Source organism: Aquarana catesbeiana, linkage group LG04 (assembly GCF_042186555.1).
Source record: "Aquarana catesbeiana isolate 2022-GZ linkage group LG04, ASM4218655v1, whole genome shotgun sequence".
In the NCBI taxonomy this organism is placed as follows: Eukaryota; Metazoa; Chordata; class Amphibia; order Anura; family Ranidae; genus Aquarana; species Aquarana catesbeiana.
The window spans coordinates 668,628,134-668,649,260 of NC_133327.1; the positions used below are offsets into that span (position 1 = coordinate 668,628,134).

The window sequence follows — 21,127 nt, forward strand, 5'->3', positions numbered from 1 at the left end:
TTTTCCTCACTGCAAAAAAAGCATGCAAAAGCACTGTAACATATCAGTGTACATAGAAGCCCAAGGAAAGAAGGAAGTGACCTCACAGGACAAATGCAGGTAGTAAAACGTGCATCAAATGCATGCATAAGTACAAGGAAAAAAAAAAACATGCAGTTGCAGTCTCATGTAGGGTTGCACCTATACTAGTATCGGTGCCGATATCGAGTATTTGCACAAGTATCAGTACTCCTGCAAATGCACCGATACCTGAAACTGTTACTTTCAGGCTCGGTTCTTTGAGCTGTCAGTGGGTTTCACCTGTGTTAAAGAAGTCCAGTAATTGGAGTTGTCAAAAAAAAAAAAGCAGCCGGAAATGTTTATTAACAATATTGCTCAGCCCTGAAACACTGTTTCTTTTTGTATATTTCTGTTTCTTCATCTGCAGATCAAAGGGATGAACAAATGTTCCTCTGTTCAACCCCTTATTAACCCTTCATTTACTCTAATCAGCCTTAATTAACTTCCTATTCTCCTCCATTTAATTATTTTCCTGATTTTTTTTTTTTTTCTTTTGTTCACGTCTATATTATAAACGATAAACAATTAAAACTTTTTTTTTGTTTGCTTTGTTGGTGAATATTTTTACACATATATATTAACAAATATTTACACATTTCACATTGAAAAAGCACTAAATTTAAAAAAAAAATCAATTTAATTTGTAAATAACATGGAACATGTATTCTTTCTAGGGTGACCCATTTTCCATGCATTATATGGATGGTTGGCGCTTGCCCACCAAACCCATGGTTGTCGGATTTGACATTTACAGTTGATTTGCAAATCTGTTGCGTATTAGGTAACCCACAGCCACACAACATTTCAGGTTGCCTTATCTGAGCATATGTGTTGGCTCTTTCCATGTTCTTGTGCAATTGGCTGTCTGGGTTTGATTAAATCTCTGTAGCGTTGAACATGGTTGGGGGGGGGATATAAAATCACGTTCTACGCTGAACCGCTTTTAATCCATCGTGTACATGAACTTCTCAGTGCCAGGTAATCTCATCCTATTTAGTAGTCATTCATATGGAGCCAGGTTTTTTTTTTTTTTTTTTTTTTTTTTTGTTTTTTTTAAATCAGCAAAAATGCATAGAATTTTAGGTGAAAATTTCTAACCCACCAGATTTCTGATATTGGTCCTCCTGATCGTTTGCACTCCACACACCGATTATTACACGAATGCACCAAAAAATGTTTGTCCTGTAATAATCTTTGCATACATGAAATGTAATGATTTATGTCCACCTACAGTTTAATTGCACACAGTTCTTGCCCACCGTACTTATTTGAAGAGGTCTCTCTTCTTATCTTGCATATTAAAATGATATTTCGTTTTGTTAGCTGCTGGAAAAACAAATGGATGTGCGCAAGAAGGAGGTGGAAGAGCTGCAGAGCCAGGCTCAGGCCCTGAGCCAGGAGGGGAAGAGTCCAGATGAGGTTGACGGTCAGCGTATAGTTGTGGAGAAGAGGTTCGTGGAACTAATGGCCCCGCTAAATGAGAGGAAAAAATATCTCTTGGCTTCTAAAGAAATTCACCAGTTCAACCGAGATGTGGAAGATGAGATTGTAAGTGACCCAAGTTTCTAGCGTTCTGCATGATTTGTCAGCTGTGATTTCATTCTAGCTTATTGTTTCTGGAGTTTTAAATAGCGGGGGGTTTAAAGTTCAGTCTCTCATCCTAATAAAATAGTCAGAATAAATTTGCTTTGCTTTCTGTTGAACATATTTGTTCTTTTTTTTTTTTTTCCAGCTCTGGGTTGAAGAGAGAATGCCTCTTGCAACATCAACTGACCATGGACACAACCTCCAGACCGTGCAGCTACTGATCAAAAAAAATCAGGTGAGCTCCTTAGTCATTGTAAAATATGATGCTTTGAACTTGAATCAGAACTTTTAGATTTATTGAGTTTATTTTGTTTTTCTATGAAAATACAAGGTAGACATAAGCAAAAACTAGTGCTGCATCGAAGTTTCGGCTGCCGAATATTATCGTTCCAAAATATGCGTTTTAGCCCCTTGACGCCAGCCCTTTAAAGGATTTGCTATGCCGGGAGTCAGGGTGGGGCTTATGGCCACGTGACCGCAATGATTGGTGGTCACATGATCTGAAAAGTCTCGATCGCAAACAGCGATCGGGAACCTTTCCGTGAGCCGTCGGTCACTGTTGGAAGCGCGCAAGGTGCACGCTCTCGGCGCTATTGCATGCAAATATGCAGCCACCAAGAGGCTGCATATTTGCGTGCGTTCGGCGCCAATTATTTAAGCATTGTGCCGGAGAAAAAAAAAAGTGCTGATTATGGTTGCGAAAAAGCCCCCAATTTGGGGTCATCACGACCTCCGGCAACGTGCATCGGTTCACTGCTTAAAGGGCCGACGTACAGCTACGATGGCTTGCGGGAACGTGCCGACCTCCCGCAGTATAATGACGGTGGCTGGTCGGCAAGTGATTTAAAAAGCCAAATGCAAACTCACAGAAATGGAACTTCAAAGAGTCTATTATTATTATTATAATACAGGATTTATACAGTTTATGCAGCGCTTTACAATATAAAGGGAGACAATACAATTCAATTCAAGAGGGTTCGGAGGGCCCAGCTCCTGTGAGCTTACAATCTAATACCTGCATATCTGCAACGATGCCACACTGAATGGAAGCCGTCCAACAGAAGAGCCGCTTGTGACAGCAAACAGAGTGTTGTCAGTGAGGAAACCAAGTCCAGTGTTCCAGGAAGTGAGGAGAGCCACTGTGGAACGCAAGGCAGGATCTGATGCCACACCTAGGGCGGGCCGGTTGCTATGGTAACACATTTCGGAACTCCCATTGGCTCCTTTCTCAAAACATGGTTTGAAACCCATTGATGCTGCACTTAGCTGGCGCCCCCTTATGTTCCTTTTTTGGAATTTCAGAGATTCGTTCCTGTCTCAGGTGGAGATTCCTACTGAAGTACAACACCCTTCCAATAGGATTTTTTTATGAACTACCTACGCTACACAAGTGCGTCTTCACATTTATCTGGGTGGGTAGAGGCTAACATGGGCAAAAGTTTTGAGAATTACACAAATATTAATTATCACAAAGTCCACTGCCTCAGTTTATTATGATGACAATTTGCATACACTCCAGAATGTTATGAAGAGTGGTCAGATGAATTGCAATTAATTGAAAAGTCCCTCCTTGCCATTAAAATGAACTTAATCCCATACAAAAACATTTCCACTACATTTGTGAAGAAGGCTTCAGGTCGCCCAAAGAAGTCTAGCAAGTGCCAGGACCGTCTCCTACAGTTGATTCAGCTGCGGTATCGGGACGTCACCAGTGCAGAGCTTGCTCAGGAATGGCAGCAGGCAGGTCTGAGTACATCTACACGCACAGTGAGGAGAAGACTTTTGGAGGATGACCTGCCTGTCAAGGGCAGCAAAGAAGCAACTTCTCTCCAGGAAAAATATCAGGGACAGTTTGATATTCTGCAAAAGGTACAGGGATTGGACTGCTGAGGACTGGGGGAAAGTAGTTTTCTCTGATGAATCCACTTTCCAATTGTTTGGTGTATCCAGAAAAAAACCTTGTCTGGAGAAGAAAAGGAGAGCGCTACCATTAGTCCTGTGTCATGCCAACAGTAAAGCATCCTGAGACCATTCATGTGTGGGGTTTCTTCTCAGCCAAGGGAGTGGGCTCAATCAACAATTTTTTACCTAAGAACACAGCCATGAATAAAGAATAGTACAAAAACATGATCCAAGAGCAACTTCTTCCAACCATACAAGAACAGTTCGGTGATGAACAATGCCTTTTCCAGCATGATGGAGCACCTTGCCATAAGGCAAAAGTGATAACTAAATGGCTTGTGGAACAAAACATGGATATTTTGTGTCCATGGCCAGGAAACTCCCCAGACTTTAAAGTGGGGTTCCACCCAAAAAAACAAAAATACCTCAAAAATTGTAAAAAAACAAAACAAAAAAACATTTGAATGTTTTTTTTTTTTTACTTACCTCTAAATGCCTGTTGCTAGGTGGTCCCTTGTAGTCTGCCTATTCCTTTGCCTGGGCTGGTGACATCACTTCCCCCCCAGGCACAGGAAGGGCTCGGCTCTGCTCCCTCCCTCCTGTCAATCATCTGGGACCCATTACAGGTCCCAGGTGATTGAGCGGCCAATCACGGCGCCGCTCACGCATGCACAGTGGGTGCCAGGCTGTGAAGCCACAGCCCGGCGCCCACAGTTGAAATGCCGGCGCCGACGAGCGGAGGGGGTGGGGGGGGACGAGCGGGGCTTCGATTCCTCGCATCGCTGGACCCAGGGACAGGTGAGTGTCCAATTAAAAGTCAGCAGCTGCAGTATTTGTAAATATTTTGCAAATACGGTGTTAAAGAAAGTATTGCAACAACCGCCTTTTTATTCTCTAGGGTGTTAGAAAAAAAATATATAATGTTTGGGGGTTCTAAGTAATTTTCTAACAAAAAACAAAAACAGTTTTTAACTTGTAAACCCCAAATCTCAAAAAAAGAGGCACGGTCCTTAAGTGGTTAAAACATTAGCCACGTGAAATTGCATTTCCCGGGTTTGCTGCATTCATGCCGTGGAATGCGATTTGAATCATTTCCTTCCTCGCTCCAATAGCGGCTACACCCATGTGTAAACACGGGTAAGCGCAAACGAGATGGTATTTTCCTTGTCTTCTGGTTTCGCGTTTCCTTTCTGCGAGATGTCTCCGAGGCCTTTTGTGCTCGCAGTGTTATTTTTACTTGCAGAAAGGGAGGCTTAGAGGAACGTTTCAAAGGACTGACTTTCTTTGCCGCCCCGAATGTTTGTTTATAGTCGCTAAACAAATGTTTCCTTTTATGAATGACGTTTGTGCGATTTGGAGGGTGAGCTCTCATACTGCTGTTGTGAAGAGGCTCATTTAACTCGTGTAGTGATGAGTAAATTCCTAGAACGAGCGATTTTGTTTTGTTTCTATTTGTGTAGAATGAATATAGGAAAACAAGGTATTCAGCTATGGTATGATAAGAGGTTCGGGAGCAATTCTGTAATTCATCACACATTCTTTCTTTCTGAATGGTATAACACTCTGCATAGATTGTGTCTTTGGTCACACAGTATTTATTTTTTCAGTTGTGAAAGTTTAGGGAAATTTTAAAGGTTCATTTTTAAATTTTCCAAATACCGCTGACTCCGGAATGTTGGACCTCACCCTCTTTTATGTGAGAACTGTAGACTAGGGAAGATTTAATGTCACCCAGCCTATACGCTTTGCCAATTTTGTTTCCAACCAAGGGTTCTGTTCATTTTAATTTGCTTAGTAAAACCTAAATTGGTTAGAAACTTGATGTCTTTTGGCTTACATTTCTGTGTTTTAACCACCCCAGAAGGTTTGCACACCCCCCCCCCCCCCCTTCATGACCAGGCCATTTTTTGCGATACGGCACTGCGTTACTTTAAATAACAATTACGCGGTCGTGCAATACTGTACCCAAATATGATGTCCTTTTTTTTTTTCCCCCACAAATTGAGCTTTCTTTTGGTGGTATTTAATCACCTCTGCAGTTTTTATTTTTTGCGCTATAAACAAGAAAAGAGCGTCAATTTTGAAAAAAAAAAAAAAATTTCTGCAATAAAACATATACAATTAAAAAAATGTAAAAATTCTAATTTATGCATCCGCTTAGGCCAGTATGTATTCATATTTTTGGTAAAAAAAAAAAATCCCAGTTAGCGTATATTGATTGGTTTGCGCAAAAGTTATAGTGTCTACAAGATGGGGGATATTTTTATGGATTTTTTTTTTTTTTTTTTTTTTTTTACTAGTAATGGCGGCGATTTTTGGTGTTGTTGCGGCGGACAAATCGGGCACCTAACTGACACTTTTGACACATTTTGGGGACCAGTGACACTAATATAGTGATCAGTGCTAAATAATATGCACTGTACTAATGACACTGGCAGGGAAGGGGTTAACGGGCGATCAAAGGGTTAAGTGTGCTCCTAGTAAGTGCTTACTAACTGTGGGGAATGCTGTAACTGTAGGAAGGCAGAGATCTGTGTTCCTGCTTAGCAGAAACACAAGATCTCCATCTAACTCTCACAGAACGGCAGTCTGCCTTGTTTACATAGGCAAACCGCCATTCTGCCTCTCCAGAGAACGATCGGCCGGACCTGCTGATTGGCTCCCGCTGTATCCAATGACAGCGGAAGTGGGTCGCAGGCGACATGCATGTTTCAGACCCTGTGCACGAAATCACGTACCCGTACATGATTTTGCACAGGAGGGCCACCCTGCTGCAGTATATCTGTGTGGGGCGGTCCTTAAGCAGTTAATCAATTTAAGCCACAATATCAATTTTCTCTTAAAACTTAACCGCTTGCCGATCGTATTACTTGGATATTCGATGGCAGGGCAGCTCTACTGTGCTGGATCACACACCTAGTACATGATCCAGCACTTCTGGGTTGGGGCCACGCAAGCCTTATTGTCCACCGTGGGAGCTGATCAATGTCTCGATGTCCGCTGGAACCCGCCGATCCTTCGGTGCAGAAGCAGAACGGCAGTCTGCTTATGTAAACAAGGCAGATTGCCGTTCTGTCAGTAGGGAAGGCATGGATCCTGTGTTCCTGCAAAGCAAGGACGTGGATCCATGCCATCCCGTATTGAAAGCACCTCCCACAGTTTAGTAAAACGCTGGTGAGGCACACATTTAACCCTTTAATCACCCCTGATGTTAACGCCTTTCCAGCCCGTGTCATTGGTACAGTGACAGTGCATATTTTTAGCACTGATCACTGTATTGGTGTCACTTGTCCCCAAAAAGTGTCATAAGTGTCCCGACTGTTTGCGGCAAAATCACAATCTTGCTTTAAATCGCTGATCGCCACCATTACTAGTAAAAAAATGAAAACATCCCATAGTTTGTAGATACTAAAACTTTTGCGCAAACCAATCAATATACGCTTATTGGGATTTTGTTTTACCAAAAATAAGTAGCAGAATACAGATTGGCCTAAATAATGAAGAAATTCGATTTTTTTTTTTTTTTATAGCAGAAAGTAAAAAATATTGTTTTTCTTCTTTTTTTTTTTTTTTTTTCAAAATTATCAGGCTTTTTTGTTTATAGCAGGGAAAAGAACAAAAAACAGAAGTGAACGAATACAACCTAAAGAAAACTTGATTTGTGGGGGGGGGGGGACATCATTTTTATTTAGGTACAGTGTCACACCACCACGCAATTGTAAGTTAAACTAACGCAGTGCCGTGTCGCAAAAAAATTACCTGGTCATGAAGGGGGGTAAATCTGAGCCAGTTCGGTCCTCTGTTGTTCCAACCAAACACTTAGAAGTTAATGGATCACGGAACCATGCCTATATCCTTAAAGGAACCAACCTATTGTAAAACCAACACACAGGTTTATTCCAGCAAGGCACAGGCAAACACTTAAAGGATGGTGAGTACAGAGCAGCACAAGCAATCGGTGTATTGTGGTCACTATTCACCATTTGTTTATTTATATGACATTTGAAGGAAGTGCACCCGGTTGCCACTCGACCTGTCCTAAAGATGTTCTTGAATAACTGAGGGAAGGCAATATGTATATCGCTACTCTGATGACCTCCCAAAAGCTGTAGATGTTGGGGATCCCATGAAAACAAGGATTACCAGTCAGTACAGAATTAAGACTATTGTCTAGTTTTCATAGAAAACTGGGTAGTTATGTAACCAGAATCAGTGAACCACCGTAACCTGATGTAATCAAAGTGGCCATCTTGACTATACATAGCTAGCAGTTAGCACCAGCTTCTTCTGGAGGTGTGGTCATTTTTGTGTGTTTTTGACATTATATAACGTTGTGTTCTTTTTTTTATAGACTCTTCAGAAGGAGATCCAAGGCCACCAACACCGCAACGATGATATCTTTGAGAGGAGCCAAATGATTTTGGAAGATGGCAGTCTTAATCCTGAAGCCATGCAGAAACGACTGTCGGACCTTCAGACGCTATGGAACCTCCTCATTGAGGAGACGGAGAAGAGGCACAGGAGGCTGGAGGAAGCCCACAAAGCTCAGCAGTATTATTTTGATGCTGCAGAGGCTGAGGCCTGGATGAGTGAGCAAGAACTTTACATGATGTCGGAAGAGAAAGCCAAGGTGACTGAACTAAACTTTAAGTACAACCCTTGTCTTGATCACATAGATGTTGTTATATGAGGCATTGGTGTTCACTATTACAAGTTTACTAAGTTTTACCAAGTTCTTCTTTGGAGCATTGCCATTCCAATGACTGATTTAACTCCAGTTTATGTATCTTCTGCTTGGTCAGGAGGAAAGTTAACATAGGTTCTATAACAAAAGTCCACATGGTTGTCCATGCTTGTCCATAATTTATGGTTTCCAAAATTGACCAGAAGAACCTCTTCCTGGCGATGTCTAATATTGCAGCTCGGCCACTAAATATAACAGGATGATTTCATAGAAAGGATGATTTTAGGCTGCCAATTTTTTTAAGAATGCAGAATTTCTTAAGATAATTTCTAGTACATTATAGAATGGCCTAAACCTATCACAAAAACCTCTTTCAAAGGAAAAAAAGTCTCAGATAAAAAGGGTCATGCATTTATTTACATACCTAGAGGTAAATTAATTAAAAACATTTAGCTATTAGCACACTAGCTGACCACCCTATTACTGCCCATACATTGATCGAAATTCCAATTAATGTGTGGCCTCCCCAGCTCAACATAAGTCGATTGTTCCATAGACTTCTGTAGAAGAAAGAAGGTAGAAAATTTGCCATCCATCAGCGACTGCTGCCGCTGTCGGAGTGCAATGTCCCCATGGGGTTGAATCCTTCATCCACCTTGTGTGTGGATGAATGAATCTGTTAATTTTTTTTTTTTTTTTTAGTTCAGCTTTCTGGCTGAATAAAAAAAAAAAAAAAACTGTATGACCAGCTTAAGCACTATAAACAGTGAGAGAGCGAGACCACTCAGCCACCCTACATTCCGTTCAGGTGAGGCTGAAGCACCTCGAATCCAGGGCAGAAGATGCCGAGAACAGGAATTGGTGCAACAACCTTCGGATTACAGGTCTGCTGGAAGGAGTGGAGGGCTCGACACACCAGCCTATGCTGAGCGCCTTCTACGCACGCTCTGCCCTCAAGCATCCTTCTCACCTCATTTCGTGGTGGAGCAGGCCCATAGACTGCCACCTACCCGCGGCCCTCCGGGGGCACCTCCCCGCACATTTATCTTCAAGTTGCTAAACTTTAGAGACTGCAATTTGATCCTCAGGGAGGCCCGGAAGATGGAAAACATAAACAGTGAGAATTGCTGCTTTACAAAGCTGGCCACTAAGGATGAGCTCCGGCGTGTTCGCATGCTGAACGTGCCGAGCCCGCCAGGAAGTCGGCGCAGTGCTAATCACAGGTAGGGAGACATTTCCCGATCTCTGCAGCCGAACATCGGGAAATGTCTCACTGATTGTGATTAGCGCTGCGCCGACTTCCTGGCGGGCTCGGCACGTTCACCATGCAAACACGCAGGAGCTCATCCTTACTCGCTATGCACTGGATGAAATTCAAGACATGGGTTGCCCTGTCAGCACTACCTGGCTCAACAAATGTCTAAAAAAACTTTTAAAACTCTCCTGAGCTGGGTGGGAAATGATCAGCCCTTGATTACATCTTATCAGATGCAGTCACTGTGCAGATATTATAGCAGCCATGGGTGTCACGGCTGTCAGAATTCGATAGCGGACTGTGGAGATTCCTCCATACACACTATGTGGTTGGAGGAATTTGTTCTTGATCTCTAACCATGTATGGCCAGCATAAGCACTGAAAATGGTGACAATGACAAAGAAATCTATGCATATATATCGCTAGCCTAATGGTGTGGGGAATGGCAGGAACTCCTTCAAAGGGGTCAAAAGCATTTGGGGTGAAGCAAGTGTTACAATAACGGGGGAGATTTACTAAAACCGGTGCACACACAGAAGCTGGCCGCAGCTGTGCATAGTAACCAATGAGATTCCAAGTTTTATTGTCGAAGATTAATTGAACAAGCTGATGGTAGAAGCTGGTTGGTTACTATGCACAACTGCACCAGTTTTAGTAAATCTCCCCCTAAAAGGCCATCTATATTCTTTGATAAACGAGAACCAGTACTTCGCTACAAGCTTCAATCCCCAAGCAACTACCGATCGGGGAAGCTGGTTCCCTGTAGTTGTCAGCCACTCGCAGAGTCTCTGCCTAAGTACTAGAAAGGAAAAAGGGGGATTGCTTACCATATTAAAGCGGTTGTAAACCGCTGGTTGTTTTGGTTTTTTTGTTTTTGTTTTTTTTAGGACCTGCAAGGTAAAGGCATAATGTGCTAGTATGCACCGCATACTAGCATATTTTGTGAAACCTACCTGAAAATGAAGCCCTCCAGCAATGCGATGTAATCACTGGAGGCAGCGTCCATCTTCTCCCGGTTTTCCTTCTCGGCCAGAGCTGCGATAGCGTCACTCCTGCGCGGAGGAGCCATTGTTCAGGGCACGTGTATCTGCAGGAACCACACCGGTGGCCGTTCCTTCAGACCGCATGCACCGATGACCTAATCAGCTGCATGTAATGTAAATGTACACCGTTTAGGAGATATTTACAGTACTTATAGGTAAGCCTTATTATAGGTTAGGGTTGGGGAAAAAATCGATTTGAATCGAGTTAAGAGGTCAAATCGATTCAAATTTTCAGCAAATCGATTTTTTTTTTTAGATCTTTTTTTTTTTTTTTCCCCCCCACCAGGACCGGCGCTGACACCGTGCCGCTCCTGAGGAGCTGCGGGCAGGAGTTTTTAGGTGAGGCTGTGCCTTCGGCCTAGCCCGCGAGGCTGGATGCCGTGGACTAGGCCGAAGCCGCGGCCTCGCCTAAAAACTCCTGCCCGCAGCTCCTCAGGACCGGCGCGGTGTCCATCAAAAAAAAAAAAAAAAACTCATTCGAATTGTGAATCGAGTTGTTTTTTTTTTTTTGTTTGTTTTTTTTTTTGTTTGTTTTGTTTTTTTTGGAGAAAATCACCCAGCTCTATTATAGGTTTATCTATAGGTACAAATAATGCAATTTACTTCCTCTTTAAGATCCTTAATATCTATTTGATGGTCTCTCCAAAATACGGGGCACTTCATCTGGTACATGCGCTTTCTAACGTGTTTCAGTCCATTAGGAGCTCATAAGGTAACCTGTGAGCAAGCTCCTAACGTAGTGAAACGCGCTGGAAGTGCATGTACCAGGTCAAGTTTTGTAAAGGGATTTTATTGACTTGAATTTATTGACTTGAAAATTGTTTTACAGTTTTGTGTACATACTTTTTTTTTTTTTTTTTTTTTTATATATATGTATAGTTTGTAAATAATCTATTGGGTTTATCCCCCAATTGATCCCATCTCAGTAGTCTAGCATGGATACTAAGCACGTTGCCTAACATTCAGGCAGCCACTCGAAAGGTGATCTTTTAATGTGTACTGAAAAAAAAACTAGAACAGCAGTCACGTAAAAATAGAAGTCCCATAAAAAATGGCAGCTTTAGGACGACAAAAAATGTGATCGCTAAAAATAGTCTGAGGTGTCCCTTTAACAGAGGAAAAAAAACTGCATTTAATGGGGATTCTGCTTGAAATAGAAAACTGGAAGACCATTAATTTTATTTTCGGATTCTAAATATACACCGACCAGCTAAGCTGCTCACAGACAGACTATCGATCTTCTAAATGCAAAGTGTGGTGGTAAGAGATCGTCTTTCCAGGGTGCCGCAGCTGATGTTCCTGCAGAAAAGCTACAAATTAGGTGAACTAGGATACCCGGAACCCAAAGGATGAGCAATTGGTCTGTAGAGTGAAAGAAAACCGTTTATGATCTTATTTTCAGTGCTGTTCTGGCAGATTGCTGGAGAACAGAGATCCCGTTACACGGATCGTGTTTCCCGCTGACCTCTGGTGTTGTATTGCAGGATGAGCAGAGCGCTGTGTCTATGCTGAAGAAGCACCAGATTTTGGAGCAGGCGGTGGAGGACTACGCAGAGACTGTACATCAGCTTTCCAAGACCAGTAGAGCATTGGTGGCAGATGGACATCCTGAGAGGTCAGTATCTTGTCTTTTTTTTGTATACGGTGTCCTGGGAGGGCGATCGGGGCCCAGCCAGTTCACATCGGTCTGGTACGATCGAAGTGCCTAAGGCTTTGTCAGCTGTTACATTCTAACTAATAAGAGGCTTCTGTAATTGCTCAGCTATATCAAGAAGGAAAACAATAGTGTGAATTGCAGTTGCTTAGCTAATGGGTATTCAAAAGATATTAATAAGACCATGAATTAGAAATATATTAATTATTATTAAAATACCTTTTTAGAAAGTAGATCACTTGCCTGTCCCCGTAAGGAGTTTGACTTTGCCACATATTGCAGGCTGTGAGACTAATGTAGGGGGGGGGGAGATGCAGCTGTATTGAGCCTACTTTTTTACCTGACTTTTTTTCTTATTGACCAGCACTTGACCTCCAGAAGATTTACCCCCTTCATGACCTGGCCATTTTTTGTGATACAGCACTGTGTTACTTTAACTGACATGCAACGCTGTACCCAAATGAAATTTGGGTCCCTTTTTCCCCACAGATAAATCTTTATTTGGTAGTATTTGATCACCTCTGCATTTTTTTCTGCACTATAAGCAAAAAGACAGACCATTTTGAAAGAAAAAAGTGATATATATTTTGTTACTCTCTGCTATAAAACACATCCAGTAAAAAAACATTTAAAAAACGAATTTCTTCATAAATTTAGGTCAATATGCTTCATGTTTTTGGTAACATCCCAATAAGCATATATTGATTGGTTTGCGCAAAAGTTATAGCATCTCCAACCTTTAGGATTTAAAAAATTTTTTTTTTACTAGTAATGGCAGCGATTAGCGACTTATAGCAGGATGTTGTGGCAGACATTCTGACACTGACATTTTTAGGGACCAGTGACACTAATACAGTGATTGGCGCTAAAAAAATGCGCTGTCACTGTACTAATGACACTGGCTGGGAAAGGGTTAACAGGGGCGAGCAAAGGGTTAACTTTGTGTCTAGCCAGTGTTTTACTACACACTGTGAGGCGCTTTTACTAGGGGAAGAGATGGAATTTATTCCCTGCATTACAGGGACACAAATTCCATCTCTTCCCTCCTGTCAGAACAGCGATGTGCCTTGTTTACGTAGGCAGATCTCTCTGCCTAACGATCGGCGGGTGCCGGAGGACATCTAGTACCCTGCACCTGTTGATCAGCTTCCACTGTGTGTAACCACATCGGAAGCAAGCAGCCAGCAGCATGCATGCATGCCCCTACCCGAAAGTGTCGGATTGCATATATATATATATATATATATTTATTATACACACACACACACACACACACACACTGGGGGCAAAGTATTCAGACCCCCTTAAATTTTTCACTCTTTGTTATATTGCAGCCATTTGCTAAAATCATTTAAGTTCATTCTTTTTCCTCATTAATGTACACACAGCACCCCATATTGACAGAAAAACACAGAATTGTTGACATTTTTGCATATTTATTAAAGAAAAACTGAAATATCACATGGTCCTAAGTATTCAGACCCTTTGCTCAGTATTTAGTAGAAGCACCCTTTTGATCTAATACAGCCATGAGTCTTTTTGGGAAAGATGCAACAAGTTTTTCACACCTGGATTTGGGGATCCTCTGCCATTCCTCCTTGCAGATCCTCTCCAGTTCTGTCAGGTTGGATGGTAAACGTTGGTGGACGGCCGTTTTTAGGTCTCACCAGAGATACTCAACTGGGTTTAAGTCAGGGCTCTGGCTGGGCCATTCAAGAACAGTCATGGAGTTGTTGTGGACAGGTGATCAGCAGTGCCTGGTTTGCTCCACACATACCACTTAGAATTAAGGCCAAAAAGTTCTATCTTGGTCTCATCAGACCAGAGAATCTTATTTCTCACCATCTTGGAGTCCTTCAGGTGTTTTTTTAGCAAACTCCATGTGGGCTTCCATGTGTCTTGCACTGAGGAGAGGCTTCCGTCGGGCCACTCTGCCATAAAGCCCCGACTGGTGGAGGGCTGCAGTAATGGTTGACTTTCTACAACTTTCTTCCATCTCCCAACTGCATCTCTGGAGATCAGCCACAGTGATCTTTGGGTTCTTCTTTACCTCTCTCACCAAGGCTCTTCTCCCCCGATAGCTCAGTTTGGCCGGACAGTCAGCTCTAGGAAGGGTTCTGGTCATCCCAAACGTCTTCCATTTAAGAATTATGGAGGCCACTGTGCTCTTAGGAACCTTAAGTGCAGCAGAATTTTTTTGTAACCTTGGCCAGATCTGTGCCATGCCACAATTCTATCTCTGAGCTCTTCAGGCAGTTCCTTTGACCTCATGATTCTCATTTGCTCTGACATGCACTGTGAGCTGTAAGGTCTTATATAGACAGGTGTGTGGCTTTCCTAATCAAGTCCAATCAGTATAATCAAACACAGCTGGACTCAAATGAAGGTGTAGAACCATCTCAAGGATGATCAGAAGAAATGGACAGCAGCTGAGTTAAATATATGAGTGTCACAGCACAGGATCTGAATACTTAGGACCATGTGATATTTCAGTTTTTCTTTTTTAATCTGCAAAAATGTCAACAATTCTGCGTTTTTCTGTCAATATGGGGTGCTGTGTGTACATTAATGAGGAAAAAAATGAACTTGAATGATTTTAGCAAATGGCTGCAATATAACAAAGAGTAAAAAATTTAAGGGGGTCTGAATACTTTCCGTCCCCACTGTGTGTATATATATATATATATATATATATATATATATATATATATATATATATATATATATATATATATATATATATATATATATATATATATATGAGCTAGCACACAGGTGCCGCCCTGTAGTAGTAAAACTGCTATAGATCATACCTAAAGTGGTTAATAGTTTTTGAAAATATTGTACATTATGAAATTTAAACTGACTGGTCTTATGTATCTTGGCTTAGAAACCGTATGTGATGTACTACTAAATAGAGTTGCTGGGTGTGGAAAAACTAGGGATGTTGCTGAGAATTATACAATTTTACATTACAGCTATTCAAATAGCAATAGTAATGTGCAAACTGAAGAAAGTTAATGACAAATGCAGTCTTTAAGTTAGGAAAGAAATAAACTATGAATATTGTTGTAGGGTGCACTTCTTTGGACACTGTACTGAGAGATCATCATTGCAGTCTTCTCCCTGGCTGTCATGTTGAACCAATAGTTTCTAACTTTCTTACCAGCAACAAGTGTGCAGACATCACTTTGATTTGGCTTTCATACTTTCTTTAGATCAGTGGTCTCCAAACTGCAGCCCGGGGGGGGGTGGCGAATGCGGCCCTTTTCTTGCTTTTATCCTGCCCCTGGGCCACTATTTCATTCACTGACACCATTGGAGCACAGTTCCTCCCACTGACACCAACAATGAGGCCCAATGACACAAATGATGGGGCACAATTCCTTTCACGGTCATCAAAGATGGGGCATTTTTTTACTCTAAATGCATTTTTAACTTCTGTCCGGCCCTCCTAAAGTCTGAAGGACAGTAAACTGGCCCTTTTGTTTAGAAAGTTTGGAGACCCTCTGCTTTACATCATTGAAAGTGCTGAAACCAAAGAAGGCCAGGCAACTAGTATTGTAAGAACAAAGCTTCCATAGTTCCCCTAGCACAGGTTTCTTTTTGAAAGCGTTCACCTTTTAATGTGCTTCTTTCCACTTTCTGTATATTGCACAGCGAACGCATCAGCATGCGTCAGTCGCAAGTGGACAAACTGTATGCAGGTCTGAAAGATTTGTCGGAGGAGAGGAGAGGAAAACTGGATGAAAGGCACAGGCTGTTCCAACTCAACCGGGAGGTGGATGACCTGGAGCAATGGATTGCCGAGAGGGAAGTTGTAGCAGGTTCCCATGAGCTGGGACAGGACTATGAACATGTTACAGTAAGTGGCCCGTATTCTTATTTTGTTCAAATTTAGGTTTTTAGGCACCGATTTACTTTTCTATGTGCATTAAATCTCTATATTACATCTCCAGGCTTGTTAGCACAAAAAAATTCAATGAGCAGTGTGACACACTGATGTAAGAGATTAGATCCTATGCATTTGTATTGCCTAAACATCAATTTTTGTTAGGCCCGGCCATACATGGAGCAAATTTCTTTCCTGCAATCATGGGTTGCAGGAAAGAAATTTGATAGATTCCCCCCTCAACAAAGATAGTGTTGATGCAGGAATCCCTTCTGTCGCGCCATGGTCTTCTCCCAGTGGGGGAGGGTATCCCCGCCGGAAGAAGACAGTGATTATTGCTAGCAGGTTAAACACGGCATGTTGTACCCAAGTCGATCAATCGATCATCTTGGTACATACAGCCTGCCCATACACTGTTTGAATCTTGGACGGTTCCTGCTGAACCATTCGAGATTAGAACCGTGTATGGCCTGCCTTAGGCTCAAAGAAGGTCCCCACATAAGCTTTGTCGTTGCCACTACATAACATTACTAGAGCGACACCTGTGAACCCAGTCTGAACTCCGGCTAAGCTGCAGAGAAGATGACCACAATTGCATGATATATACTTTGCTACAATGTAAAGTAGTAAGTGTACAGCTTGTATAACAGTGTAAATTTGCTGTCCCCTCAAAATAACTCAACACACAGCCATTAATGTCTAAACCGCTGGCAACAAAAGTGAGTACAGCCCTAAGTGAAAATATCCAAATTGGTCCCAAATTGTCTATATTTTGTGTGGCCACCATTATTTTCTTACAAATAATGTTTTTTTTTTTATTAATCAAAAAGTCAGGTAAGTTACAAAGACAATGATATCTTGTTGTACAAAATTTGCTATGCCAGCGACAAAACTGGCAAATAACCAGCATCAGTAAACAATTATTCAGATGTATAAAGCTTAGATTGGGTTCCATATATAGTGCAATAGTCAACATATAAATGTAGACATGGACCCTGACATCGTCTAATAAACAAAAAAAGAGAAAGAAATAGAGAAGAGAAAGAAAGAGAAGAGGAGGAGGCTCCACCAATGGCTCAAGGAGGATCTTCTCGTCTATGCCATTCTTCCCAGACCTCATCATGTGTTTCCAATCTGTCTTGTAATCTAGCAGTCATTTTTTTCCATTAGTTCTATGTCCTTGATTCTGGCATATAGATCTATTTGAGTAGGCGGGTCCCGTCTTTTCCAGTAAAGGGCTATGAGACATCTCGCGGCTGTCAAGATGTGCCGAAGCAGTTTCACCATTATTTTCCAGCGCTGCCTTAACCCTCTTGGGCATGGAGGTCACCAGAGCTTCACAGGTTGCCACTGGAGTCCTCTTCCACTCCTCCATGACGACATCACGGAGCTGGTGGATGTTAGAGACCTTGTGCTCCTCCACCTTCCGTTTGAGGATGTCCCACAGATGCTTAATCGGGTTTAGGTCTGGAGACATGCTTGGCCAGTCCATCATCTTTACCCTCAGCTTCTTTAGCAAGGCAGTGGTCATCTTGGAGATGTGTTTGGGGTCGTTATCATGTTGGAATACTGCCCTGTGGCCCAGTCTCCTAAAGGAGGGGATCATGCTCTGCTTCAGTATGTCACAGTACATGTTGGCATTCATGGTTCCCTCAATGAACTGTAGCTCCCCAGTGCCGGCAGCACTCATGCAGCCCCAGACCATGACACTCCCACCTCCATGCTTGACTGTAGACAAGACACACTTGTCTTTGTACTTTGTACCATCTGAACCAAATAAGTTTCTCATCAGACCACAGGACATGGTTCCAGTAATCCATGTCCTTAGTCTGCTTGTCTTTAGTAAACTGTTAGCGGGCTTTCTTGTGCATCATCTTTAGAAGAGGCTTCCTTCTGGGACGACAGCCATGCAGACCAATTTGATGCAGTGTGCGGCGTATGGTCTGAGTACTGACAGGCTGACCCCCCACCCCTTCAACCTCTGCAATGCTGGCAGCACTCATACGTCTATTTCCCAAAGGCAACCTCTGGATATGACGCAGAGAACGTGCACTTATCATCTTTGGTCGACCATGGCGAGGCCTTTTCTGAGTGGAACCTGTCCCGTTAAACCGCTGTATGGTCTTTGCCACCGTGCTGCAGCTCAGTTTCAGGGTCTTGGCAATCTTCTTATAGCCTAGGCCATCTTTATATAGAGCAACAATTCTTTTTTTCAGATCCTCTGAGAATTCTTTGCCATGAGGTGCCATGTTGAACTTCCAGTGACCAGTATGAGAGAGTGAGAGCGATAACACCAAATTTAACACACCTGCTCAACATTCACACCTGAGACCTTGTAACACTAACGAGTCACATGACCCCGAGGAGGGAAAATGGCTAATTGGGCCCGATTTGGACATTTTCACCTAGAGTTGTACTCACTTTTGTTGCCAGCGGTTTAGACATTAATGGCTGTGTGTTGAGTTATTTTGAGGGAACAACAAATTTACACTGTTATACAAGCTGTACACTCACTACTTTACATTGTAGCAAAGTGTAATTTCTTCAGTGTTGTCACATGAAAAGATATAAATATATATCTCTCTCTCTCTCTCTCTCTCTGTTTCTCTCTCTCAATATATATATATATATATATATTCTATCTAGATATAGATGATACACACAATATTATTATACTTGAGCACCAACAGGTAAAATAATTCTAGAAAAAAAAAAATCCACGTTTGACTTGTAGTATAATTTTTCGAGTGACCAAAAGAAGTCATAGAAAGTTTATGATGATTTCCACTTCCTAAAGTGTTCAGAAAACATTTTGTATGTAAGACTTAAAGATGAATTCCAGGTATGGCTATTATTGCTTTGTTACATTGGTCCAGCTTGGACTAATGTAAGTATCCATATGTCATACCTGGCCAATCCTTGTGGAAGCTGGGAATTGCTGTAATAAGCACCGCTGCTACAGTGATTGCCCCTACTTTCTTGTTTCCATGCCGGGTGGCTTACCTGTTGCTTAGTGAACACAAAAGGCAGCTCGGCACAGGAGCCATTTACGGAACTCTTTGCATCTGCTCAATGAATGCAAAGCGTTTTATGATTGCATGAGGTGGAGATTGTGATGTCACTGCCCTGGATTTCCACTTCATCCAATCAGAGAATGCTTTAGATTCATTGAGAAAATGCAAAGTGTTCTTTTGACTGGCACCTGTGCCAAGCAAGGGATCTCCTGTGTTCACTAATACACTTCTATCACTTCCAGCACTATATGGACTTTCTACAACCACATCAGCAAGGTTTGGCCATTATCGGTGGTATCAGGTAGCCCGTGTTTGAACAGATGCCATTTTGAGTGGGGAATAAAGTATAACCTTTATGGCTGACAAGTGCATTTTGACCATAGAAGATTAGATTCGTTGCAATATTATTTGGCACAACATTGAAACTCTAATCTCATCTTTTCTTTTTTCTTTTTTCAGATGTTGCAAGAGAGGTTTAGAGAGTTTGCACGTGATACTGGGCACATTGGACAGGAGAGGGTGGACACTGTTAATCACATGGCAGATGACCTTATTAATTCTGGACATTCCGATGCTGCTACTATAGCAGAATGGAAGGATGGTCTGAACGAGGCCTGGGCAGACCTCCTTGAGCTGATTGACACCAGAACGCAGATACTGGCTGCCTCATATGAACTACACAAATTCTATCATGATGCTAAAGAGATCCTTGGGCGCATACAGGATAAGCATAAGAAGATTCCAGAGGAGCTGGGAAGAGATCAGAACACGGTTGAAACACTACAAAGGATGCACACCACATTCGAGCATGACATTCAGGCACTGGGCACACAGGTAAGCGGTATGAGGGGTTTGGATATGGTCTTGCCTCTGTGTCTAAGGCCAAGAATGCTATTCGGTTAGGCTCAATGGCAGCGTGGATCATATATAGCACTATAAGTGAAGCTAGCAGCATGTAGGGCGACAAAGAAAATATTGTGGTACACACACCACCCCTAAGAAGCAAGACACTATGGGGTTGATTTATTAAAGGCAAGTAAACAGATTTTAAATGGCTCCACTTCTTAATTGGGCTCCTGCTTTCATTTGAATAGGGACACTTCATCTATGCAGACTTCCTTTCATTGCCAACCAGTACTCAGGAAAAAAGGCAAGGGAGGAAAACGCCCCATAGTGTAGTGGGTTTAGATCCGCTTTATTAAAAACATTAAAAATATACTCACAAGCTTCCTGAAGCAAACAGACATTCAGATAAAATCAGAAAAAATGCTGGCTGCCACCGCTACACACCCCACCCTGACATGTTATGTTCAAAAGAACGTCTTCAGGGAGATGTTGAATTCCTCTCCTCCTATACTGTGTGCATGCAGCAGGGGCTTTTCCTCATCAATGCCCCTGGTAGGAGGCCTGTCCATCAGACTGGTGAAGTTAATGAGGAGGGGATTTCATCTGTGCAGCCTCTGCCCCCTTTCCTGGATAGCTGTTGGATAACCTAACTTGCCTTTTGTATAGCCAAATTATAAGGGCTTATTTTTATCTAATGTAAAGTGTAGTGCAATGACACTGCAAAGTAAACTATAGCTAAAAAATTAGATTTGGAGCCCAACTCCAAATGAAAAATTATCCCTTGCAATGGGGCTGTGCCTGCACTGCTGGGGTTAATTTCTCGTTTATGTCTAGGAAAACAATAAGGCCCCTTTCACAATGGGGCGTTTTTCAGACGCTTTTGGGCTAAAAATAGCGCCTGTAAAGCGCCTGAATAACACCTCCCCGGCAGTCTCAGTGTGAAAGCCAGAGGGCTTTCACACTGAGGCGATGCGCTGGCAGGACGTTAAAAAAAAAGTCCTGCAAGCATCATCTTTGAAATGAATGGGCACCGCTGCTGATGCGCCTGTAAAGCGATTCGGCAGCGGCCCTACACGTGGCATTTAACCCCTTCATCGGCCGCTAGCAGGCGTTATAAGCGCCCCGCTAGCAGCTGAATAGCGCCTCTAAAATGATGGTAAGTCGCCGCTAAAACTAGCAGCGTTTTACCA

At 42.3% G+C, this 21,127-nt stretch overlaps 1 protein-coding gene across 5 annotated transcripts in view; it reads left to right on the forward strand.

Annotated features, from left to right (window-relative positions):
- The window catches only part of SPTBN1 (spectrin beta, non-erythrocytic 1), a 298,156-nt gene that overhangs the window by 232,142 nt on the left and 44,887 nt on the right, over positions 1-21,127 (forward strand). For all 5 annotated transcript variants that reach the window (XM_073628569.1, XM_073628572.1, XM_073628573.1 and 2 more), the window contains 6 exons: positions 1,384-1,608; positions 1,793-1,882; positions 7,901-8,179; positions 12,016-12,146; positions 15,846-16,050; positions 19,551-19,925. In XM_073628569.1, coding sequence (XP_073484670.1) covers positions 1,384-1,608; positions 1,793-1,882; positions 7,901-8,179; positions 12,016-12,146; positions 15,846-16,050; positions 19,551-19,925 — 1,305 coding nt within the window. The remainder of the gene's footprint in view (positions 1-1,383; positions 1,609-1,792; positions 1,883-7,900; positions 8,180-12,015; positions 12,147-15,845; positions 16,051-19,550; positions 19,926-21,127) is intronic.